The 20828-nt window shown below is 43.7% G+C and overlaps 1 protein-coding gene across 7 annotated transcripts in view; it reads right to left on the reverse strand.

The window, feature by feature from the left end:
* RGS6 (regulator of G protein signaling 6) overlaps nt 1-20828 on the reverse strand; it is an 831317-nt gene that overhangs the window by 89125 nt on the left and 721364 nt on the right. The window contains exon 15 of one of the 7 annotated variants that reach the window (XM_029598738.1): nt 18376-20029. The exons of 5 other annotated variants lie outside the window; for them this stretch is intronic. In XM_029598738.1, the coding sequence (XP_029454598.1) occupies nt 19879-20029 (151 nt within the window). In that variant the 3' untranslated portion in view covers nt 18376-19878. Of the gene's footprint in view, nt 1-18375; nt 20033-20828 lie in introns of those variants that run through there. One more of the 7 variants, XM_029598737.1, reaches the window with a different exon arrangement.

Below are 20828 nucleotides of genomic sequence, written 5' to 3' on the forward strand. Positions count from 1 at the left end.
TCGATGTGTTGTGATGTGCGGTAGCTCTTTATATGTAATAACCACTGGGTGGTTATAACCTTTTATAGTGTACTGTCTTTATTTTTTTAAAGATTTTTTTTATCTTATTTCTCATCTGGTTTATCTTATATTTTTAATTTTTCATTATATTAAATTATCAAATGGTATCTTTATCTTAGCCCTTTACTTCACGGTGCTTACTCTCCCTAACGGTCAACCCGACTCACATTTATTGTAAATGCCTATTAATTCTGTACTTATCTTCTTCAATGTTGTGGGCCAAAGCCCACCCAATTAATGTTGTCTTCTTACGTGAGACGGGGCTGCTGGCCTGACATCGGCTGTGTTTCAACATCAATTGTCTGCTTCAGGGACTTTGGAGAGCATTCATCGCATTCAAAAGAATTTTCCTCATGTGAACGCCTTAAAAAATGTCGAACATCCAGTGGTTATTACATATATAGAGCTACCGCATATCACAACACATCGAAAATTTCCCCTGAAGTAGTTGATAGTTGATGATATTTTAGGATGGGGAATTGAGGTTCTGTTGTTTGTAGTTGGTCATATCTTTTATTAGATGTAGTGATCAGAATTGAATAGTACTTAGGGTGCAGTTGCACCTTAGAGCGATACAGAGGCATTATGATATTCTCTGTTTTATTCTTTATTCCTTTCCTTATCATTCCTAGCATTCTATTTGTTTTCTTGGCCACTGCTGAACACTGAGCAGAGGGTTTCAACATATTATCCATGATGATGCCTGAATCCTTTCCCTGGGTGGTACCTCCCCAAATATGGAAATTTTCATTGTGTAGCTATAATTTGGGTTGCTCTTTCCTAAGTTCATCACTTTGCACTTGTCCACATTAAATGTCATCTACCATTTGGATGCACTGTCTCTCAATGTTCTTTTGCAATTTCTCACAATCCTCTTGTGATTTAACAACTTTGAATAATTTTGTATCATCAGCAAATCTGATAACCTCACTTCTTGTTCCTATCTCAAGGTCATTGATAAATATGTTAAAAAGCAGTGGTCCCAGTACAGATTCCTGGGGCACTCCACTATTTACCTTTCTCCAATGAGTAATTTGACCATTTAGTCTTACTTTCTGTTTTATATCATTTAACCACTTCTCAAACCACAACAGAACATTGTTGCATTGGAGGTGGATCCTTAGGCTGAGGTGGGGTTGATGCAACCTGTAGACAAGGGCCCATGGGTCCCCACCATCAACAGGTGGAGTGGGCTGAAGCTAGAGGCCACTGGAGCTTCACATAGATCAGCCCATGTTCCCCTCGGGTTGAGCCTTTGGGTGCCGGAGCCGGCAGGACTTAGGCGGGCCTCGAGATAGGACAATGAAGGTAGACGGTTCAGCCCAGAGATGGCAGCAAGCAGGTGGCATAAGTCTATCCAAGACGGGTTACAGAACTGGAACTCAAGCGCCAAGGAACGAGAAGCGACTGAAGGTGCTTGATTTAAGGAAGGCTGAAGCCTTGAAAGTCCACATCCAGAGGATAGAGGCAGAGGCGTCACTGTCGAGCTCAGATAGAAGCTGGCGGCAAATGGGAGCTGAGGCAAGCAACAGGGAACTCTGGACAAGAAAAAGTCTATAGCGAGGTTATCCATAGCAATGGTCAGGGCGCGGAGAAGGCAGGCGTGGTCAGGTGTAGCAATGGTCAAGGCATGGAGGAGGCAGGCATAGTCTGACATAGCAGAGGTCAAGCTTGGAGTAATCACAATGCAGAGTCAAGCAAAGCAAAGTCGAAGTCCATGAAGTCAATCCGAGGCAAGGAGCAGGGAAGGAACGACAAGTCAGGAACCAGGAACAACGAGGAATCAGGAACACAAGGCTGAGACAAATCTCTAGAAGCAACGAACACTTGATCAACAGGGAACCAAGGAGACCTGTTGCAAAGGCAATGCTTAGGAGCGCTGCCTGAGCTTAAGTATGCTGAGAGTGATGACATCAGCATCTGGGTCCGCGGCCAGGTTCCCGCCGCGGGCCCTTTAAAAGCATTAAAGTTGTGCGCGCGCGCCTAGGAGGAGGCACGACGCCTTTGGTGGCATCTCTCTGCGGAGCGAGCGGAAAGGCCTGCTTAGAGGAGGAATCCTGGCTGGAGGTTCCAGGCAGCATGGCAGGAGCAGGGACACTGGCAGGAGCCCGAGGTTGGAGCCGGTGGCCAACTGCCGCCAGCAACAGAGAACTGAGCGCTGAGGTCTGTCTGGGAAGGAGAGAGGGCTGCACCGCAGACCTCCCATGGGTAGCAAGCGTAACAAACATTATTTATATATTTATTATTTAGGTGTTTAATATACTATCATTCCAAAAGAAGATCACAGTATTCTACAAAGTCAGCTTTAGAATTCTTAGTCAGCATTTACATCTTTGTCGGCTTTCATATTCTAGGTCATCACAATAGCAAAATCATTACCAACTATCCTATGACTTTTTAATTTCCTCAAGAGTCTTTCATGATGTACTGTGTCAAATGCTTTCTGAAAATTGAGATACACTGTATCAACTGACTGACTTTTATCCACATGTTTATTCACGTCTTCAAAAACATTTAGCAGACTGGTAAGGCAAGACTTCCCTTGGCTAAATCTGTGTTGGCTTTGTCCAATTAAACTATGATTATCTATATGTTCAGTAATTTTCTTCTTTATATTAGTTTCAATCATTATGCCCATCACTGATATCAGACTCACTAGTCTATAGTTTCCTGGATCATCTCTGGAACCATTTTTAAAAACTGGCATTAAGTGGGCCACCCTCCTCCTTCACATACTGTGGCTGATTTTAATGATAGTTTATAGATTACTATTAATAGGTCTGCAATTTCATTTCTCATTTCTTTCAGCACTCTGGGAAGTATACCATCTGGTCCAGGTGATTTTCTACTCTTTAATTTGTCAATTAGCCCTATTACATCTTCTAGATTCACTGACATTTGTTTCAATTCCTCAAATCCTAACCATTAAATATCACTTCTAGCATGGGTATCTGCCTTATATCTTCCTCAGTAAAGACCGAAGAAAAATATAAATGTAATCTTTCTGTTATGGCCTTCTCCTCCCTTAGCACCCCTTTTGCCCCTCGATCATCTAATGATCTGACTCCCTCACAGGCTATTTGCTTTGAATGTACCTGAAAAAGTTTATATTATGAGCTTTTGCTTTCACAGCAAGCTTCATTTCAAATTCTATCTTTGCCTTCCTTATCAATGGTTTTCATCTAATTTGCCAGTGCTTATGTTGTTTCCTATTTTTTTCATTCACAACTTTTTTTCAGCTTTTGAAAGATGTTCCTTTGACTCGAATAGCCTCTCTCACCTCACATTTATTCATGACGGCAGTTGTTTAGCCTTCCTTCCACCTTTTTATTAATGAGTAAAATACATCTGGTCTGGGCTTCCAAGATGGTATTTTTAAACAATGTCCAAGCCTGATGTAAACTCTTAACCTCTGCAGTTGATTTTTTCAGATTTTTCCTATTTTCCTCATTTTATCATAGTCTCTCTTTTGAAAGTTAAATGCTATTGCAGTAGATGTCTTCTCTCCAGGTTGCAAGCCAAATTTGATCATGTTATGACTATTATTGCCAAGTGGCTCCAACACTATTGTTTCTCACACCAAATCTTGTGTTCCACTAAGAATAAGGTTTAAAATAGCTCCCCCTTTTGTCTGTTCTTGTACTAGTTGTTTCATGAAGCAATCATTTATTTCATCTAGAAACTTTACTTACTTAGCAAGCCCGGTTGTGTCATTCACTCAGACAATACTGGGTAATTAAAATTACTCATTATTACTGTGCTGCTAATTTTGTTAGCTTCCTTAATTTCTTAAAGCATTTCATTGTCTGTCTGTTTATTCTGCCCAGATGGATGGTAGTACACTTCCACTGCTATTCTATTCCCCTTCTCACATAGAATTTCTATCCATAAAGATTCAACATTGCATTTTGTTTCCTGCAGAACTTCTATCCTGCAGAACTTCTATCCTACATAGGAACATAAAAATATAAGATATGCCATACTGGGTCAGGCCCAGCATCCTGTTTCCAACAATGGCCTATCCAAATCACAAGTATCTGGCAAGTACCCAAACATTAAATAGAACTCAAACTACTATTTCTTATTAATTAATAGCAGTTTATGGATTTTTCCTCTAGGGACTTATCCAAACCTTTTTTAAACCCAGTTACACTAACTGCCATAACCACATTCTCTGGCAATGAATTCCAGAGCTTAACTATGCACTGAGTGAAAAAGAATTTTCTTTGATTTGTTTTAAATACGCTACTTGCTAACTTCATGGAGTACCCCCTAGGTCTTCTATTATCTGAGAGAGTAAATAACCAATTTACCTTAACCTGTTCAAGTCCTTTCATGATTTTATAGACCTCAGTCATATCCCCCCACAGTCTTCTCTTCTCCAAACTGAACAGCCCTAACTTCTTTAGCCTTTCCTCATAGGGGAGCCGTTCCATGCCCCTTATCATTTTGGTCAGCCTTCTCTGCATTTTCTCAAGTGCAATTATATCTTTTTTGAGATGTGGTGATCAGAATTGCACACAGTATTCAAGGTGCAGTCTCACCATGGAGTGATACAGAGGCATTATGACATCCACCGTTTTATTTACCATTCCCTTCCTAATAATTCCTAACATTCTGTTTGGTTTTTTTGACTGCCACAGCACACCGAGCCGACGATTTCAATGTATTAACCACTATGAAGCCTAGATCTCTTTCCTGGGTGGTAACTCCTAAGATAGAACCTAACACTGTGAAATTACAGCAAAGGTTATTTTTTCCTATATGTATCACTTTGCACTTGTCCACATTAAATTTCATCTGCCATTTGAAAGCCCAGTCTTCCAGTTTCACAAGGTCCTCCTGCAATTTATCACAAACTGCTTGATATTTAACTACTCTGCATAACTTTGTGTCACCTGCAAATTTGATCATCTTATTCATCTACCACTTTCCAGATCATTTATAAATATATTAAAAAGCACCGGTCCAGAGGAGGAACCACGTGACCGATGAGCGAGTGACATGTCCTCTTCACTCGCTCCCGGGGCCCGCTCCAAAACTCGGCGAAATTGACTCTTCAAAGCTCCCAATTGCCCTCAAAGATACATCCGTGGCTTCCCAAACGCGAATTGTGGACTTTTTTGACGGCGGTGGGGATAAAATGGCCAGCAAAGCGCAACACGAAAAGAAAACGGGCAGCAAGCCGGCAGATCCCAAGATGGCGGACGGGCCGCCGAGCCCGAGAACGGCGCCGGAGACTCAGAGCGTGCTTGGTAGAGGAGGTATCTCGAGCAGTGGCAGCAGCTCTGGAAGGGAAATTTTTGGAGCTCTCCCAACAAATTGCTGCCGGGAATGAGACACTCTCTGCTATAAAACAACAGGTGGAGGAAACGCAGCACAGAGTGGCAGCGGTTGAAGGGGAAGCACAGACTCTGAGTCAGCAGCAGGGGCACCTGGTAAAACAAGTGGAAACTCTGGAAGCCAAACTAGATGATCTGGAAAACAGGGGCAGGAGGAGCAATCTTCGTTTCGTCGGCTTCCCTGTAACTGTGAGTGATCCAGAGCTCCACCGATTACTGGAAAGCTGGCTTCCCAAGGAATTGGGCCTTGCACACCTAGTGGGACAATGTTCTGTGGAGAGGGCCCACCGCCTGGGGGCACGGGCAGTTAATATGCCCAGACCAAGAGTGGCAATAGCCAAATTTCTTAATTTTGCACACAAAGCCGCTGTACTGCAGGGCCTACAGAAAAGTTTCTTCTCTTTCATATGAAGGGCAGAGAATTTTGATCTTCCAGGATTGCTCCACGCAAGTTTCACAGAACAGGAAGGAGTACTCCCCTATCTGCGCAGAACTCCATAAGCGACAAGTACGGTTCAATCTACAATACCCGGCTAAGCTGAGAGTGGAACACCAGGGATCCTGGAGAGTATTGGACACAGTTTCTGCTGCGCAGGATTTCTTGAACAGCCTGTGAGCCTGGCGAATGTAAGGATATGGACAGTCTCTGGGTCTTGGGACTGCAGGCTAAAGGATTGTGATATTTTTGTGTGGCTAAGTGTTGACAGCTTCCCATTTGGGAACATGTTTTAAGGTTAATGTGTATCTGACGAAGGGGAGGGGAGCCCCGGAATGGTTCACAATGTGGTTCTTCATCCTCCTATTTTTACAGGAGGTGGAAAGGTGCGGAAGCGCACAATCTGGCAGGGGATACCAGATTGCTAGCAGGGGAAGGCGGGGGGGAGGGGACGGGGATCAGAGCCCGTATCACTGCAAGGGTAGGGGGGGCGGATCAAGGTTGTTGAAGCTAAAGGCTCGTTATGGCGGGTGCTGTCACATGGGTAATAGGAATGTAGGTCTGGGATCCCTAGGCTGGGGGGACCCTGGACCATAAAACGAACTCTCAATGCTTTCACCTTGCTCCATCAGGGTTATTGGATAAAATATGGCTGATCTGACTCGGATCATTTCCTGGAATGTAGCGGGCTTGGGCTCTCCTATAAAGAGGGCAAAGGTCCTAGCCTCACTTAGACGTCATAAAGCTAAAATTACATGCCTTCAGGAGACCCACTTAAATGGAAAGGAACTTGAAAAGCTGGCCAGAGACTGGGTTAACCAAGTATTCTATTCTCCGGCAGCGGGACGAAAACGGGGGGTAGCAATTTTAATTGGCAAGGGGGTAGCCTATGACCATATTTCTACCTATGCAGACTCTGAGGGCCGCTTGGTTCTTATTACTGGCAGGCTTTATGGTGAACTGGTGACCATTGCCAGTGTTTACGCTCCCAATGTTTATTCTCAAGGTTTTTTTGACACTTTGATGCATGATATAACCAATAGGGCCTTAGGTATACTGTACATCGCAGAGGACTTTAATTGTGTGGCCGACCCTACTATTGACAGAAATTCTCGGACCCTAGTACACCCACTGGGGAAACAGAAAGGGATCTCCTACATATGCACTCACCTACAGTTGATTGATGCGTGGAGAGTCTTGCACCCGGAAGATAGATCTTACACACACATTGCCAGGGCGCACGACTCTATGTCACGCATTGATTATTTATTAACCAGTGGTAATCACTTTGCGTGCATCAGTGGGGCGGAGATTGGCCCGGTGGAGTGCTCTGATCACGCGATGATCTGGTTAGATGTGAGGCGTCATACTGATACTCAAGCTGCCAAAAGGTGGAGATTCCCGGGACACCTATCAGGGGATGTTGAATTTCAAACCTACCTCAAGGAGAAATGGCGGGATTACATGGAGCATAACCACACAGCCAAAGATAATCCGTTGCTATATTGGGAGGCGGGGAAGGCCGTCTTGAGGGGGGATATCATCGCCTTTCAAATACGGAGGAACAAACTCCTTAATCGGAAGATCCTCGCCTTAGAGAAGATATTCCGACAAGCTAAGGCGAGATACATGGCAAGCCCTAACAGTTCGACCCGAAGGGCGTATAGAGAAGCATTAACGGCTTTAAATTGTCATCTCCACCAATGAACGACTAGAACTCTGCTCAATAATGCCCATAGACTGTATAGATTTGGGAACCGGGCGGGCAAGCTCTTGGCAAACTTGGTGAGAGTCAAACGCGGCCATAACTATATTGAAGCGTTGACTGATGCGGATGGGAAGAAAAAAACCTCGGCTGTTGAGATTTGTCGCATTTTGCGGTCCTTTTATGTCCAGTTATACTCAGAGGAGACAGAGTCAGGGGCCCTGGAGGCGGAGGAGTCCTTTTTCCACTCCTTAACGTTACCCAAGGTCACACAAGAGCAATTAGTTACTCTAAATAGCCCAATCACAGTCTCTGAAATTTTGGAGGGAATAAAAACTAGTACACTACACAAGACGCCAGGCCCTGATGGCTATAATGCCAATTTCTATAAAATCCTTAAAGTAGAACTGTCCCACCCTCTTTTAGATTTCTACCAGGCAGCTAAACAGGAAGGAGCATTCCCAAAACAGGCCAAACGAGCATTTATTACTGTTTTGCCAAAAGGGGGCAAAGACCCTACCTCCCCTGCGTCCTACCGCCCCATCTCTTTGTTAAATTATGATATAAAATTATATGCAAAGATATTGGCTAACCGACTGAATACTATTTTGCCTAATCTAATCTCGCATAATCAAGTGGGTTTCGTACCAGGGCGGACGGCAAGCAAACATATAGCTCGATTGTGGACAGCCTTGGCCCATTGCAAACATACTCAGACACAGGCTTTGGCCGTAGGATTTGACGCGGAGAAGGCCTTCGATAGGGTCTCGTGGCCCTACCTGTTTTCAGTTTTAAGGCGCTATGGCTTTGATGACCTGTTCATTCAAGGCATAGCCCTATTATACCAACACCCTTGTTCTGCTATAGTGGCCAATGGGGGAGTCTCAGACGACTTTGAACTACATCGGGGCACACGACAGGGTTGCCCCCTATCCCCATTGTTATACATCCTCTCCATAGACCCCTTACTGCAGCGGATTGATGAATCTAGGGATATCCAGGGCTTTACTAAGGGAGGGGAAACTTTTAAGGTAGCTGCTTTCGCAGACGACGTTTTAGTATTTTTATTGAATCCGACGCACTCGTTGCGGCAGGTAATGGCACTACAGACCCAATTTGGTACTTTCTCAGGCCTCAAGATTAATAAAGATAAGTCAGAGGCTTGGATGTCCTTGGAACTTTGAAGGAGAGGTGGCTGGGGGTTTTCCCTTTGAAATGGGTAGAGAAAGCAATGAGGTACCTGGGAGTTTTCATTCCCACAGATTGTTCATCCCTGTATGACAGTAATGTTCTGCCATTGTTACAGAAAACAAAACAACGGTTGAGGGAGTGGACTTCATTGCCTTTGTCGCTTAATGGTCGAATTCAATTGTTTAAAATGATGGAATTACCACGTTGGCTGTACGTCTTACAAATGTTACCCATTCAGTTAAACAAGGGCCACCTTGTTGAATTAGAGAAAACATTGAGCAGATACCTATGGCAACAACGACGGGCTCGCCTTCCCTTGGCGAAATTACAACTGCAATGGGGACGGGGGGGGGGGGGGGGGGGGGAATGGGGTGCCCAGATTTGGGATTGTACAACCGAGCATGTCTCCTTCGGCATGTTTATGAGTGGCTAACCACTGAGGAAAAATTTTCTCCAGTGCGCTTTTTGTGTGGCTGGAGTGCACCTCTCCAGTTAGGGAATTTACTACACGTGCCCCACTCTATGCTCCCTGGCTATATACAAGCTAACCCCATAGTGTTAGCGTGCAGGTCCACCTGGAAATGGCTATACCGTCGTCTGCATATTGCCTGGACCGTTTCTCCATATATGAATATCATGGGTCACCCCCAGTTTCTCCCTGGGGTGGACAGCCCAGTTTTCCTTACTTGGGCTGCACAAGGGCTTCGCCACTTTCGGCAATTGGTACAGTTAGTGGGGGAGACAAGGACGATAAGATCCTTTGAGGACCTTCGGAGGGAGTTCAATCTTCCCTATCACTCCTTTTTTGCCTATCTTCAAATTCGACATTTCGTAGAAAAGGAAGTGATACCACACTGGCCCTCCTTTACTGCAGACTGTGTGAAGACATTTTTTGCCCCGCCACCGGGGAAAGCACTTTCCTGTGCGGTAATTGTCCGAGGGTTAATGGCAGGCAGGCAAGTCCCAGTATTTCCAAGTTTGGCGGAACGATGGTCCCGGTAACTGGGGATCCCTATCACCCCCAAGGTAATAGCTCAATGTTTTCAGGGCTGCAAGGGGATTTCGGAACATATGTTGCATAGAGAGTCGTTATTTAAATTTTACCACCGGATGTATAAACCCACGATATGGGCATTTAAGTTAAAGTTATTGCCCTCTGACAAATGTACTAAGTGTAATGAGAAATCTGGTACTTTATCACATTTATTCTGGGAATGTGCAAGAACATCCAGCTTCTGGGGTGAAGTTTTATGTATTGCTGCTAAGTGGCTGCAAATTGTAATTCCACTGGACCCTTTAATTTGTCTATTTGCGCAGAGGGACAGTTTACCTCAACATGTCTCAGATGACCAATGGATAATGCTACAAAAGGTCTTTCTGATAACCATAAAATCCATACTGGAACATTGGACTGTGATGGATGTCCCAACTGCCACGTACTGGAGAATACGTTTTCACCGGATGGCAACCTTCGAAATATTAACAGCTCACCGAACATCATCCAAGGCATACTTGATGTCACTAAACACCACAGCCAGGAACAACCTATTGGCCTTGCGGTGACGGCCGTATGGACAGCATCCTTGATGGCGTTAGACATTTTCTTCTGCACCCATGTGCAGCCTTGATCTGAGGGGACAGCGAGGGGGGGAGGAGTACTTCTTCTTGTTGTTTTTGGTTCTCTTATTGTGTTTGCACAGTTGCCAATGATGGCTGTTATGTGTTATAACTATTGCATTGTGTGCACTTCTCTTTTTCTATGCGAAAATGAATAAATAAAGGTTAAAAAAAAAAAAAAAAAAAGCACAGGTCCAAATACAGATCCCTGACGCACTCCACTGTTTACCTTTTTCTATTGTGAAAACAGACCATTTTATCCAATTCTGCTTCCTGTCTTTTGTTTGCAATCCACAAAAGGACATCGCCTCCTATCCTCATGCGGGACTTTGTTGAATGCTTTCTCAAAATCCAAATTCACCACCTCTACTGGTTCACCTTTGCCCACATGTTTATTCACCCCTTCAAAAAAATGTAGGAGATTTGTGAGGCAAGACTTCCCTTGGATAAATCTATGCTGGCTCTGCCCCATTAAACCAAGTCTATCTAAATGTTTTGTGATTTTATTCTTTATAACAGTTTCCACAATTTTTCCTGGGACTGAAGTCAGGCTCACTGGCCTATAGTTTCCAGATCACCCATGGAGCCCTTTTTAAATATCGAGGTTATATTGGCCACCTTCCAGTCTTCAGGTACAATGGATAATTTTAATGATAGGTTACAAATGAATTGAAATGGATCTGAAATGTCATTTTTTAGTTTTTTTCAGAACCCTGGGGTGTATACCATCCAGTCCAGGTGATTTACTACTCTTTAGTTTGTCCGCCACCTTTGCACCAGGTAGGCATGTTACTAGCTGGTTGGCATGAGGATTGCCCTCTTTAACATATAATGTTTGAGAATCACCCTTTTAAACATATAATGCCACCCCTCCACCAATTTGATATAATTTGTACCCTGGTATCAGTGTCCCATTAGTTATCCTCCTTCTACAAGGTCTCTGAAATGCCAGTTATATCTACTTCATTCAGTGTTATACATTCTAACTTTCCCATCTTATTTTTTTTAGACTTCTAGCATTTGTATTCAGACATTTTGTTTGTATTACCAATCTACATATCAGTTGACAGGGGTAATTTGGAATCACTTTCCTCTCTCTGTTCTTTATCTGGGCTACTTTAGCTTTTAGAGCAACCTCTCTATCAAGACGCCCTAACTTTCTAATTTTGTTAGTATCCTTCAAAGATACATCATTGCGAACCATGTGCTTCTGAGTGATTGTTGGCTTTCCCCCATCCTCTAATTTAAAAGCTGCTCTACCTCCTTTTTAAAGGTTAGTGTCAGCAGTTTGATTCCACTCTGGTTTAGATGGAGTCTATCTATCGGAATAGGCTCCGCCTTCCACAGAATGTTCCCCAGTTCTTAACAAACCTAAAACACTCCTCCTTGCACCATCATCTCATCCACGGATTAAGACTCTGGAGCTCAGCCTGCATCTGGGGTCCTGTGCACAGAATGGGAAGCATTTCTGAGAATGCAATTCTGGAGTTTCTGGATTTCAAGAGACTAAATTTAGCCTCCAGAATCCCCTTCTGCCACGTCCTATGTCATTTGTACCCACATATACCATGACAGCTTCCCAGCGCATGTTATAAAATATGTGGGCGGTGTGCACATGCACGCCAGATTTTATCATCCGCATACATATGTGCGGGCGGCACGCACAAGGAGGGGAGAACTTTAGCAATTTCCACGCGGTGATGCATTCTGGCATTCCCCAGTTCCCTACCCCCCTACCCATACTCCCTCCCTCTTCCTCTTCCCCTCCCCCTAAACCCTACCCTTTTTAAAATTTTTCTTTGTTTTGCAACTTACTTGACTTCCTGAGCTGAAGTAAGTTGCGCACAGCAGCAGGCCATTGGCACACGAGTCTTCGGGACAGCGAACAATGTCGCTGTCCTGGCCCTCACCCACCCCTCCCTGCCCAGAACATGCCCCTGGTCCACCCTTTCGAGGAAGCCTGGCACTTGTGCATGAACCGGGCTTTACACGCGTGGCCGGGACCCTTTGAAAAAAGGCTCAGCGCGTGCAAAGCCCAGATTTTGGGGTAGATTTTAAAAGAAGTGCGCGCTGCATACATGCGTGTGCACTGTTATAAAATCCTGGGTCGGCGCGCGCAAGGGGGTGCACAATTGTGCACCTTGCGCGTGCCGAGCCGCCCTGCCTTCCCCTGTTCCCTTCCTCCTAGCCTGACCTTCCTACCCCTTCCCCTAACCTTTCCCCCCCCCAGCCCTACTCTAACCCCCCCTGACCTTTATTTTATCTTTTGTGCCTGCCTCCAGGCAGGCGCAAGTTGAGCGCGCCGGCTGACTGCTGGCCCGCAGTCCCCGGCACAGCAGCAAATATGGCCGCTGTGCCGGGAGCCCGACCCTGCCCCGCCCCGGACCACCTCCACCCACGCCCCGGGACTTACACACGTCCCGGGGCTTTATGCCCATCGCCGGGCGTTTTGAAAATAGGTCCGGCGCTTATAACCTTTTAAAAATTCAGCCCTTTATGCGCGCAGGGCTTTTAAACTCCGGGCTTATGTGTGATTGAACAATTAAACACAAGAAAACAAATTCATTAGTTATTGTATCCTTTGAACAAGAACAGATAAAAAACATGAGATCTGAAACTCACAAACAGAGCAATAGCAATATTGCATTTTTCAAAAAGCAAAGATCAGGAACTACACAAGGGATTCTCCTTAATTGAAAATTCATATGAGAGGAGGCATTTAATATCAACTGGCAGGATACGGAACAATCTATCTAAAGCCATCAATCCAAATGTAAAATGACATTGAATTAGGCACACTTTTCAACTGGAACAATGGAGTGGCAGTAGTAAGCCATATAAATTGGAGTTTCTTCCTTATACCTCCATTTCAAACTTTTAGCACAATTTTTACTTTAAATTTTAATATAAAACTAAAGGACCATCATACATTGGGGGTTGGCAAGGTTTCATTTAGCAGTTTTATATCAAAATTTAAAATAAAAAAAAGTGATAAATTTTGAAGTGGAGATGCAAGGAACTCTATTTTATACGGGTGTACCCTATTCAGTTTTTTCTGGTGTATGGACTTGAGTTGTTGCAGTAATAGCATTTTAGCCTGGTTAGGTTATTTCCCATTGATCAAACTCTATATCGTAGAAGAAAATATGGTTGCATGAGGGTCGCACCCATACGCCTCATGTATGACAGCCAGATAGATAATTATCCTAAAAATCTAGCTCACACCCCTCATGTGTATTGTGTAGTAGCTAGGTAAAGAATTAGATATTTTCATACGTGCAAGTCTCTCTGAGATTCAATGTTTACTTAAAAAAAAACAAAAACAGGGCAAATTAAAGTCATTATTAAGACTTATGAAATAAAGGTCCCATATTCATAAATCCTGTATGCTTCATAGTGCAAGAACTTACAGGTAAATTTTCAAAGGAATAATGCATGTAAATATAACATATTATCATAGCAATTTAAAAAAGCCATTTATGCGCAAAAAGGGCTGGATTTACATGAAAACCGGGTCTACGTGCGCCGGGCCTATTTTCAAAAGGCCCAGCAACGCGCGTGTATGTCCCAGGGCTTTACAAAAGGGGCAGTCCGGTGGCGGGGTCAGCCTGGGGGGAAGGCAGTGTGGCTCGGCTCGGTGCGCGCGCGGTGCAACCCCTTGCACACGCCAACCCCGGATTTTATAACATGTGCGCACGCCTGTGCGCACATGTTATAAAATCAGGCATACATGTGCACGCGCCGGGTAGCGAGCGCTTCTTTTAAAATCTACCCCAAAGTGTACTTACATGTGAATATCCTATGGACAATTCAATAGCTTATATTGTAGCTATTTTCAAAAGCCCACTTACACAGATAAATCAGATGTAAATCAGATGTTCTGCAGAATTAAATCAGTTCGTTCACTAGTAGTCCTTTGACTTTCTCCAGCTTTCTTTCTGTATAGACGAACACTATTATGTCGCTCTTAAGTCCCAATCCCAAGATCTTTTGCCAGTACCACGGTTTTAAACCAAATCATTGCCCTGCTAGCCGTTCAATGTATTTTTGAGTTATCCCCCTGGTTTTCTTCAGTTCTATGATCCTAGTTTTGAAACTCCTTGTTCAATGTAATGCACTCTTTGAGGCACTGTTTACTGTTACAATGTAAACCAAATTGATTTGTAACTTTTTACAAGAATTTCAGTATATAAAACTATTAAATAAATAAATAAGATAAAATACATTTACATGTATTAAACTCAATTTTAAACATGTAAATACTTTTGAAAATCAGACCCTTAGTTTTCATCTGTTCCTCCACAGCACTGAGGAACAACCTCAAATCCTTGGAACCTTACAACTGCAAGGTTGAGCTAATTTTGTAGTGGAGATAAATAAATGTAATTATAAAGATAAACAATAATGATAGGTTTAGATCCACTCCTAATGATATATTTGTGTTCAGAAGTTCTAGTCTTAAGCTTTCTATTGGTTTTCCCCACATAGTATGAAGTACTTGTGCATTTAATACGGTATAAAGAATTATTCCACCTAGTCAGTATCACAATAATTTAAAGTCCATATTCAAAAGCATTTAGCCAGAAAACTCAAAAGTTATCTGGATAAATGAAGATTTGGGCACATTATCCAGCTAAATTCTAGCAGTATAATAAGTTAGCTGGCTAGAATTTAGCCAGATAAGTTAGGGGCATTCCATGGCTGTAATTGGGAGAAGTTGGGTTAGCTGGATAAGTAATCTGGCTAACTGAAATTTTCAGAATTAACCAGATAAATTATCAGCTAACTATTCTCAGCCCATAGACTTGTCCTAAAGTTAGCCAGATAAATGTATCCGACTAACTTTAAAATAGCCTTATATATATCTGTTGTGAACCTGCCTGCGAGGAGCGCGGGCAGGCCCCCTACCTCCCGCGGCCAGTCGGGCCGCTGATGCAGCTCCTTCCAATGCGGCACAGGAGCTGTGTTCTCCTGCCCTGCGTGGCAGGGCCAAGTGCTGGGAGCCTTCCCTCGCAGCCGGGTCAGCCGCTGCAGCTCCTGCCCTCCTTTCTTCTCAGCAGGGACTGCTGCTGCTGCTCCTGCCACTCCCAGGGTCCTAGGACAGCAGGGAGCCGTTCTTACCATTGCCGTCGTCCTCAGCCGGCAGGGAGGCCATCCCTGACGGTGCCTGCTGCTGCCCGGGTCCTTGCCCAGCAGGGACGACTTCCCTGTCGGTGCCTGCAGCCAGCCTGAAGTCCTCTCTTCTTTCTTCGCAGCTGGAGCCGCTCCTGTTTGCTTCAGTGGGCTTTCCCGTAGCAAGGACGCCACCAACATCCCCGCTCTCTTCTCCTCCAGCTTCCATAGGTGTGGGCGTGCGCCTCACTTCTCCTCTTCAAGGGCCAGCCAGGTGTGCCGCCATGCTGGTTCCTCCCTGGGCGTTGTCCTCTTCAGCCCTACAAAAGGGCCCAGTGTTCATTCCAGCGTGGCCTTCGCAAGGAGTTAGTTGCTCCTGGATGTTCCTGTCTTCGCTCCAGGAGTCTTCTCTGTTCCAGCTCTTCTTCAAGGTCCTGTGTTCTTCATTTCCTGTTGGCGCTCCATGTCTCGTCTTAAAGTCTGTGATCCATTCCTGATGTCCGTGTTCCAGTCCAGATGTCCGTCTTCCGCTTCTGATGTCCGTGATCCAGTCCTGATGTCCATCTCCTGTTCCTGATGTTCATGATCCAGTCCTGATGTCTGTCTCCTGTCTCTGTTGTCTGTGATCCAGTCCTGTTGTCCTGAACCCCAGGTTCCTTGTCTCCACCTTTCCTGGCTTGCCATGTCGTGGTCCGCGACCAGTCTCACGGGCGGGCTGTGTAGGGCGCTGCGTGGCGCAATGCCTTCCTCACTTCTGCAGCACAAGCCTCTGGGAGATTTCTGCTTCTGTCCTTGTCCCTGGTCTACGGAGTTCCTTGTGCCTGCTCCGTCCATGCCAAAGACTCTGCCAGTACCTGTGTGGTTCCAGCGTGGTCCATGACCAGCCACTGGCGGCTTTGTAGGGCGCGCCCTGGTGCAGGTCTTGAAAGCTTCTGAGATATGTTTCTTTCATTATTCCACATCTCGTCTAGAGCCTACTTTGAGTCCAGCATGGTCCGCGATCAGTCCCGTGGGTGGGCTGTGTAAAGTGTGTAGGGTGCGCTTCATCGTAGTCTCAACCAGTACTTTGCTTGAGTCTTCTGAATACCTTGAACCCTGCTTTAGTCTTTTGAATACCATGAACCTTGTTCTTGAGTCTTTGTTTGTGCGCCCAAGTACCTCATTCCTGAGTCTTCGTCTGTGCGCCCAAGTATCTCGTTCCCGAGTCTTCGTCTTTGCACCCAAGTACCTTGTTCTTGTGTCTTCTCTGAATCTCCATGTTCCAGTCTTCACTGCCTTGGTCTCCATCTGGCCTGCCACTTCTTGCCGTTACCCAGCAGCAGGTCCGAAAGGGCTTGGAACGGTCGGAGGACTATTCATCAAGACCACTATTGCGTTGCTGGTCTTCCAAAGTGTGCAGGTCAGGAGGAGGGTCAGTATCTTCAGTCATCTGTCTTCAGTCCAGCCTCGTTCCTGTCCAGCCCATGCTTGGGCATGCCTCGCCTGCCGCGGCACCTCTTTGGGGTCGAGCCATGGTTCAAGAACACACAATCCCCTGGTAAGAGGAACCGCTCTCCTGGCGCTTCCTAACAATATCAGTGTCATGGCTATGTCTCTGATTATAAGCTGTTAGCCAGATAAATTTAATGGCATACTAGATGAGCTGCACAACAGCTGAATATGGACCTGATAATATTTAATTTTGTACATAACCCTTGCACCACGTGCTGGTCAAACACAGAGGTACTTTTTTTTTAAGCTTACTTTTATTAAACATAAAAAGAACACAAGAAAATCCAAAGAGCAATAATGCCCCTCTACAAAGCATATGTCACACAGAATACAAAATATAGAACAATAAACAGTATATAAGCTGCAAAACATAAATGACAGAAAAGAGGAGAAATCAGAAATATGGATCAGTGTCTATGGAGTACTTCTGAGAATTGTAAAGCCACTAAATATTCCATGAGCTCCTGAATTCTTTCCGGCAGTGGGCAAAGGTAAGCTTTCAAGACCCTTAAGGCTTGTGGATGTCCTCAGGTTTTTCCTAGTGTAAACAGACCTACTGGGTCTCTATTAAAGGAGCATACAAATTAAGTGGGTAGACAAAAAAATTAGATTTAGTTGGGTTATAGCTCCTCCATGTGGGAAAGTTTATTGGTGGTATCCTGGCCTATAAAAAAATCAAGGCACCATTTTGTAGGTGTGGATTTTGAGTTGCCCTTTCCAGAGACTGCATGCTATCATGCCTGCTCCTGGCTTTCATTTAGTTTTTGGGAAGAAGACCTTTGGATTTCTTGGAAAGAGACTTGGGGTATGGACTAGATCAGGAGTGGGCAATTCCAGTCCTCGAGGGCCACAAACCTGTCGAGGTTTTAGGATATCCTAAGGAATATGCATGACATAGATTTGCATACAACTGAGGCAGAGTGCATGCAAATCTCTCTCATGCATATTCATTAGGGATATCCTGAAAACCAGACTGGTTTGTGGCCCTCGAGGACCGGAACTGCCCACCCCTGGACTAGATGAAGAGGTGCATTTTTCCCATTTTAGTGATTCCAGCTTTTTACCCTTTTTGTTGTGGGGAAGAAATGTATCCACCCTAGTTTTCTCATTTTTTGATTGTCTTTTGAAACTGGTTTTATTTTTATCTATCTTCTTTTAGATCCAGGAACTCAAAGAATGTCATCTTGGGAGAGTGTAATGAGTTTTTCATCTGTAGAGACTCAATAACCCTTTTAAACCGGTGCGATATGTATATTATACAGGAACATCGGTATATAAAAATAAAAAATAAATAAATAAATAGAGGTTACTGCAGGAGTGAATTTATTTATTTTTTGAAACATTTCTAGACCACTTATCAACATTGCTAAGCAGTTTACAATTTAAAACAATCATAAAGTACATAAAATGATGGTCTGGGCCATGCTCAGCCAGGTTCTCATTGTCAAACCAGAACCACCCTAGTTAGCTGTTTTTAAGTGCCAGCCAGCAAGGACTCCACTACTGGCACAAAGTTCTTTCAAGTGTAAAGCTAGGAGACTGTACAGAGCTCTGCTGGAACATTGTTACCCATGTTGGTGTTGGATCTCTTCCCTTGGTACCCAGTAAGGGGAAATCACATCTTGATTAATATTGATTTGCCTCTGCTGCAGGTGTAAAACAGGGTACATAAGTTATGTCTTTTGGAGTTTGTTTTTTCCTTAAAGGTCAGTTAACAGTGTGGCCACTAAGTCATATTCCTTTTGTATTCGACCCTGACAATTATCCATCTAAATGGCTTTGAATATTGACAATTTAGCAGGTATAATTGTGTAGGAGTAATATCAATGGGATAATTTTCAGAAAGGAAAGTACACATGTATGCATATGCTTTTCTTTTAAAATTGGTGAAACGTATGTGTTTGTAACCCAGCCCTTTTGCCAGGAGTCACCTCTGGATTTGCTCAACCAGGGTAGGAGAAACAGTTTCTGGAATAGGGGCAGGAGACGCCTACAAATCAGAACTGGGCAAAAGTGACCTTCAAAGTAAACACCATACAACGTTGGTACTCAAAAAAGAAAGAAAATTTACTTGAGAAAATAACCAGTTTCAGCAGTACAAAACAAAGTCCACAGCAGAAATAGCAGAAAAGTCCAAATACAAAAATGCAAAGTTCGATATTCCTCCAAAATTACTTTCCAGAAATCAGGTTTATACCCCTAAGCCCTTTTCTAAGATTAGCCTTCTGCTCCTTCTTCCCCAGGTTCTCTGCTCTGCCATGTTAGTCCACTTGAATGCATAGAATAAAGGTTAACAAACAAAAACAATATATATACTTACTTACACCTTTTTATTTTATTAAGTTAGTCCAATAAAAAGTTATCATCTTATATATTTTTTCTACCCAGAAGAAGTGACAGTATCTTTCTTGATCTTTCCCACAATACACAGTTGATGACCCATGAAAATCCTCTCACTTGCTTTTAGTGGACAGATGCTCCAGGTCTAACTTCTGGTCTGTCCAGGAAAGGTCCTCTTCTTCTCACAGACAAAGTACAGAACTGGAGAGGCAACTTCTGTTTGTTCCTTCCTTTCTCCCAGCTCCTTACTCTTCAAACTGCTTCTCCAAAACAGCATAACATACACAGGTATGTCAACATCAGAAACTCCTAATCAAATCCCCTTTGTGTCTCATGGGAAGCATTTTTATACTCTAAATTGTTCCATACCTTTAGGGGGAAGAGCCAATCTATTACTCCAGAAAATTACATATACCCCTTGTACTTCCTTTGAACCTCCTGCCCTCCTGCTGCTAAAAGAGTCTCAGTATTAGAACATAGACACTTCAATACACTTTTAGTGGCCAACCAGGGTCCACATCTCTCCTCCAAATAAAAAATTGTGAACTTGCAGGTAACAATTTTTTTTCCAGTAAACATCTCTCTTAATACATTGTACACATAAAAAACCAACAAAACATCTCTTGAGGCAACAGCCAATTCAGATTGAATCTCCCATATGTGTGGAATATCAAGTGGCTGTCTTGAGTCTGTGTCCAGCAAAGGAGAAGCACCTGGGAATAAGGATGCTGCCACCTGCTGACAAAAATAGGTCAAGACATGATGACAAAAAGCAAAACAAACGTTATTTTCTTTAGCCAAGAAAATGTTATTACACTTGGGGTTAAGTTTCAAAGAGTTATACTCGTACAATATATCATATACAGTACATATGTAAGTACTCGCATACACGCTATTTTATAATCATCAAAATACATGTTTATTTTTGCTTTTGCATACAAATCTATATGCAAAAAGGGGCAGAGTAGGGGTATTCTGGGATGGAGGTAAAGATTTATATATGTAAGTTGCTGGAAGGAGGTTAAGAAATGGGAAATGGTGAAACCAGGGTACAAATTATATCAAAATGATAAGCTAGATCAAATTGGTGGAAGGGTGGCACTATATATTAAATAGGGCATTGAGTCAAACAGGATAAAAGTTCTGTAGGAAACAAAATGCAATGTTGAATCTTTATAGATAGAAATTTCAGGTGAAAAGGGGAATAAAGTAGTAGTGGGGTTGTATTACCATCCACCTGGACAGAATGAACATACAATGAAATGCTAAAAGAAATTAGGAAAGCTGACAAAATCAGCAGCACAGTAATAATGAGTGATTTCAATTACTCCAGTATTGACTGGGTAAATGTCACTACAGGACATTCTAGAGAGGTAAAGTTCTAAGATGAAATAAATGACTACTTTATGGAGCATCTGGTACAAGAATCAACAAGAGGGAAACTATTTTAGACTCAGGGGGTCATTTTCCAAGCGGATCGCACGCCATAAGGGACGTTTCGCACTCGATTGGGGCGGAGTCAGGGTGGCATCAG

Source organism: Rhinatrema bivittatum, chromosome 4 (assembly GCF_901001135.1).
Source record: "Rhinatrema bivittatum chromosome 4, aRhiBiv1.1, whole genome shotgun sequence".
In the NCBI taxonomy this organism is placed as follows: domain Eukaryota; kingdom Metazoa; phylum Chordata; class Amphibia; order Gymnophiona; family Rhinatrematidae; genus Rhinatrema; species Rhinatrema bivittatum.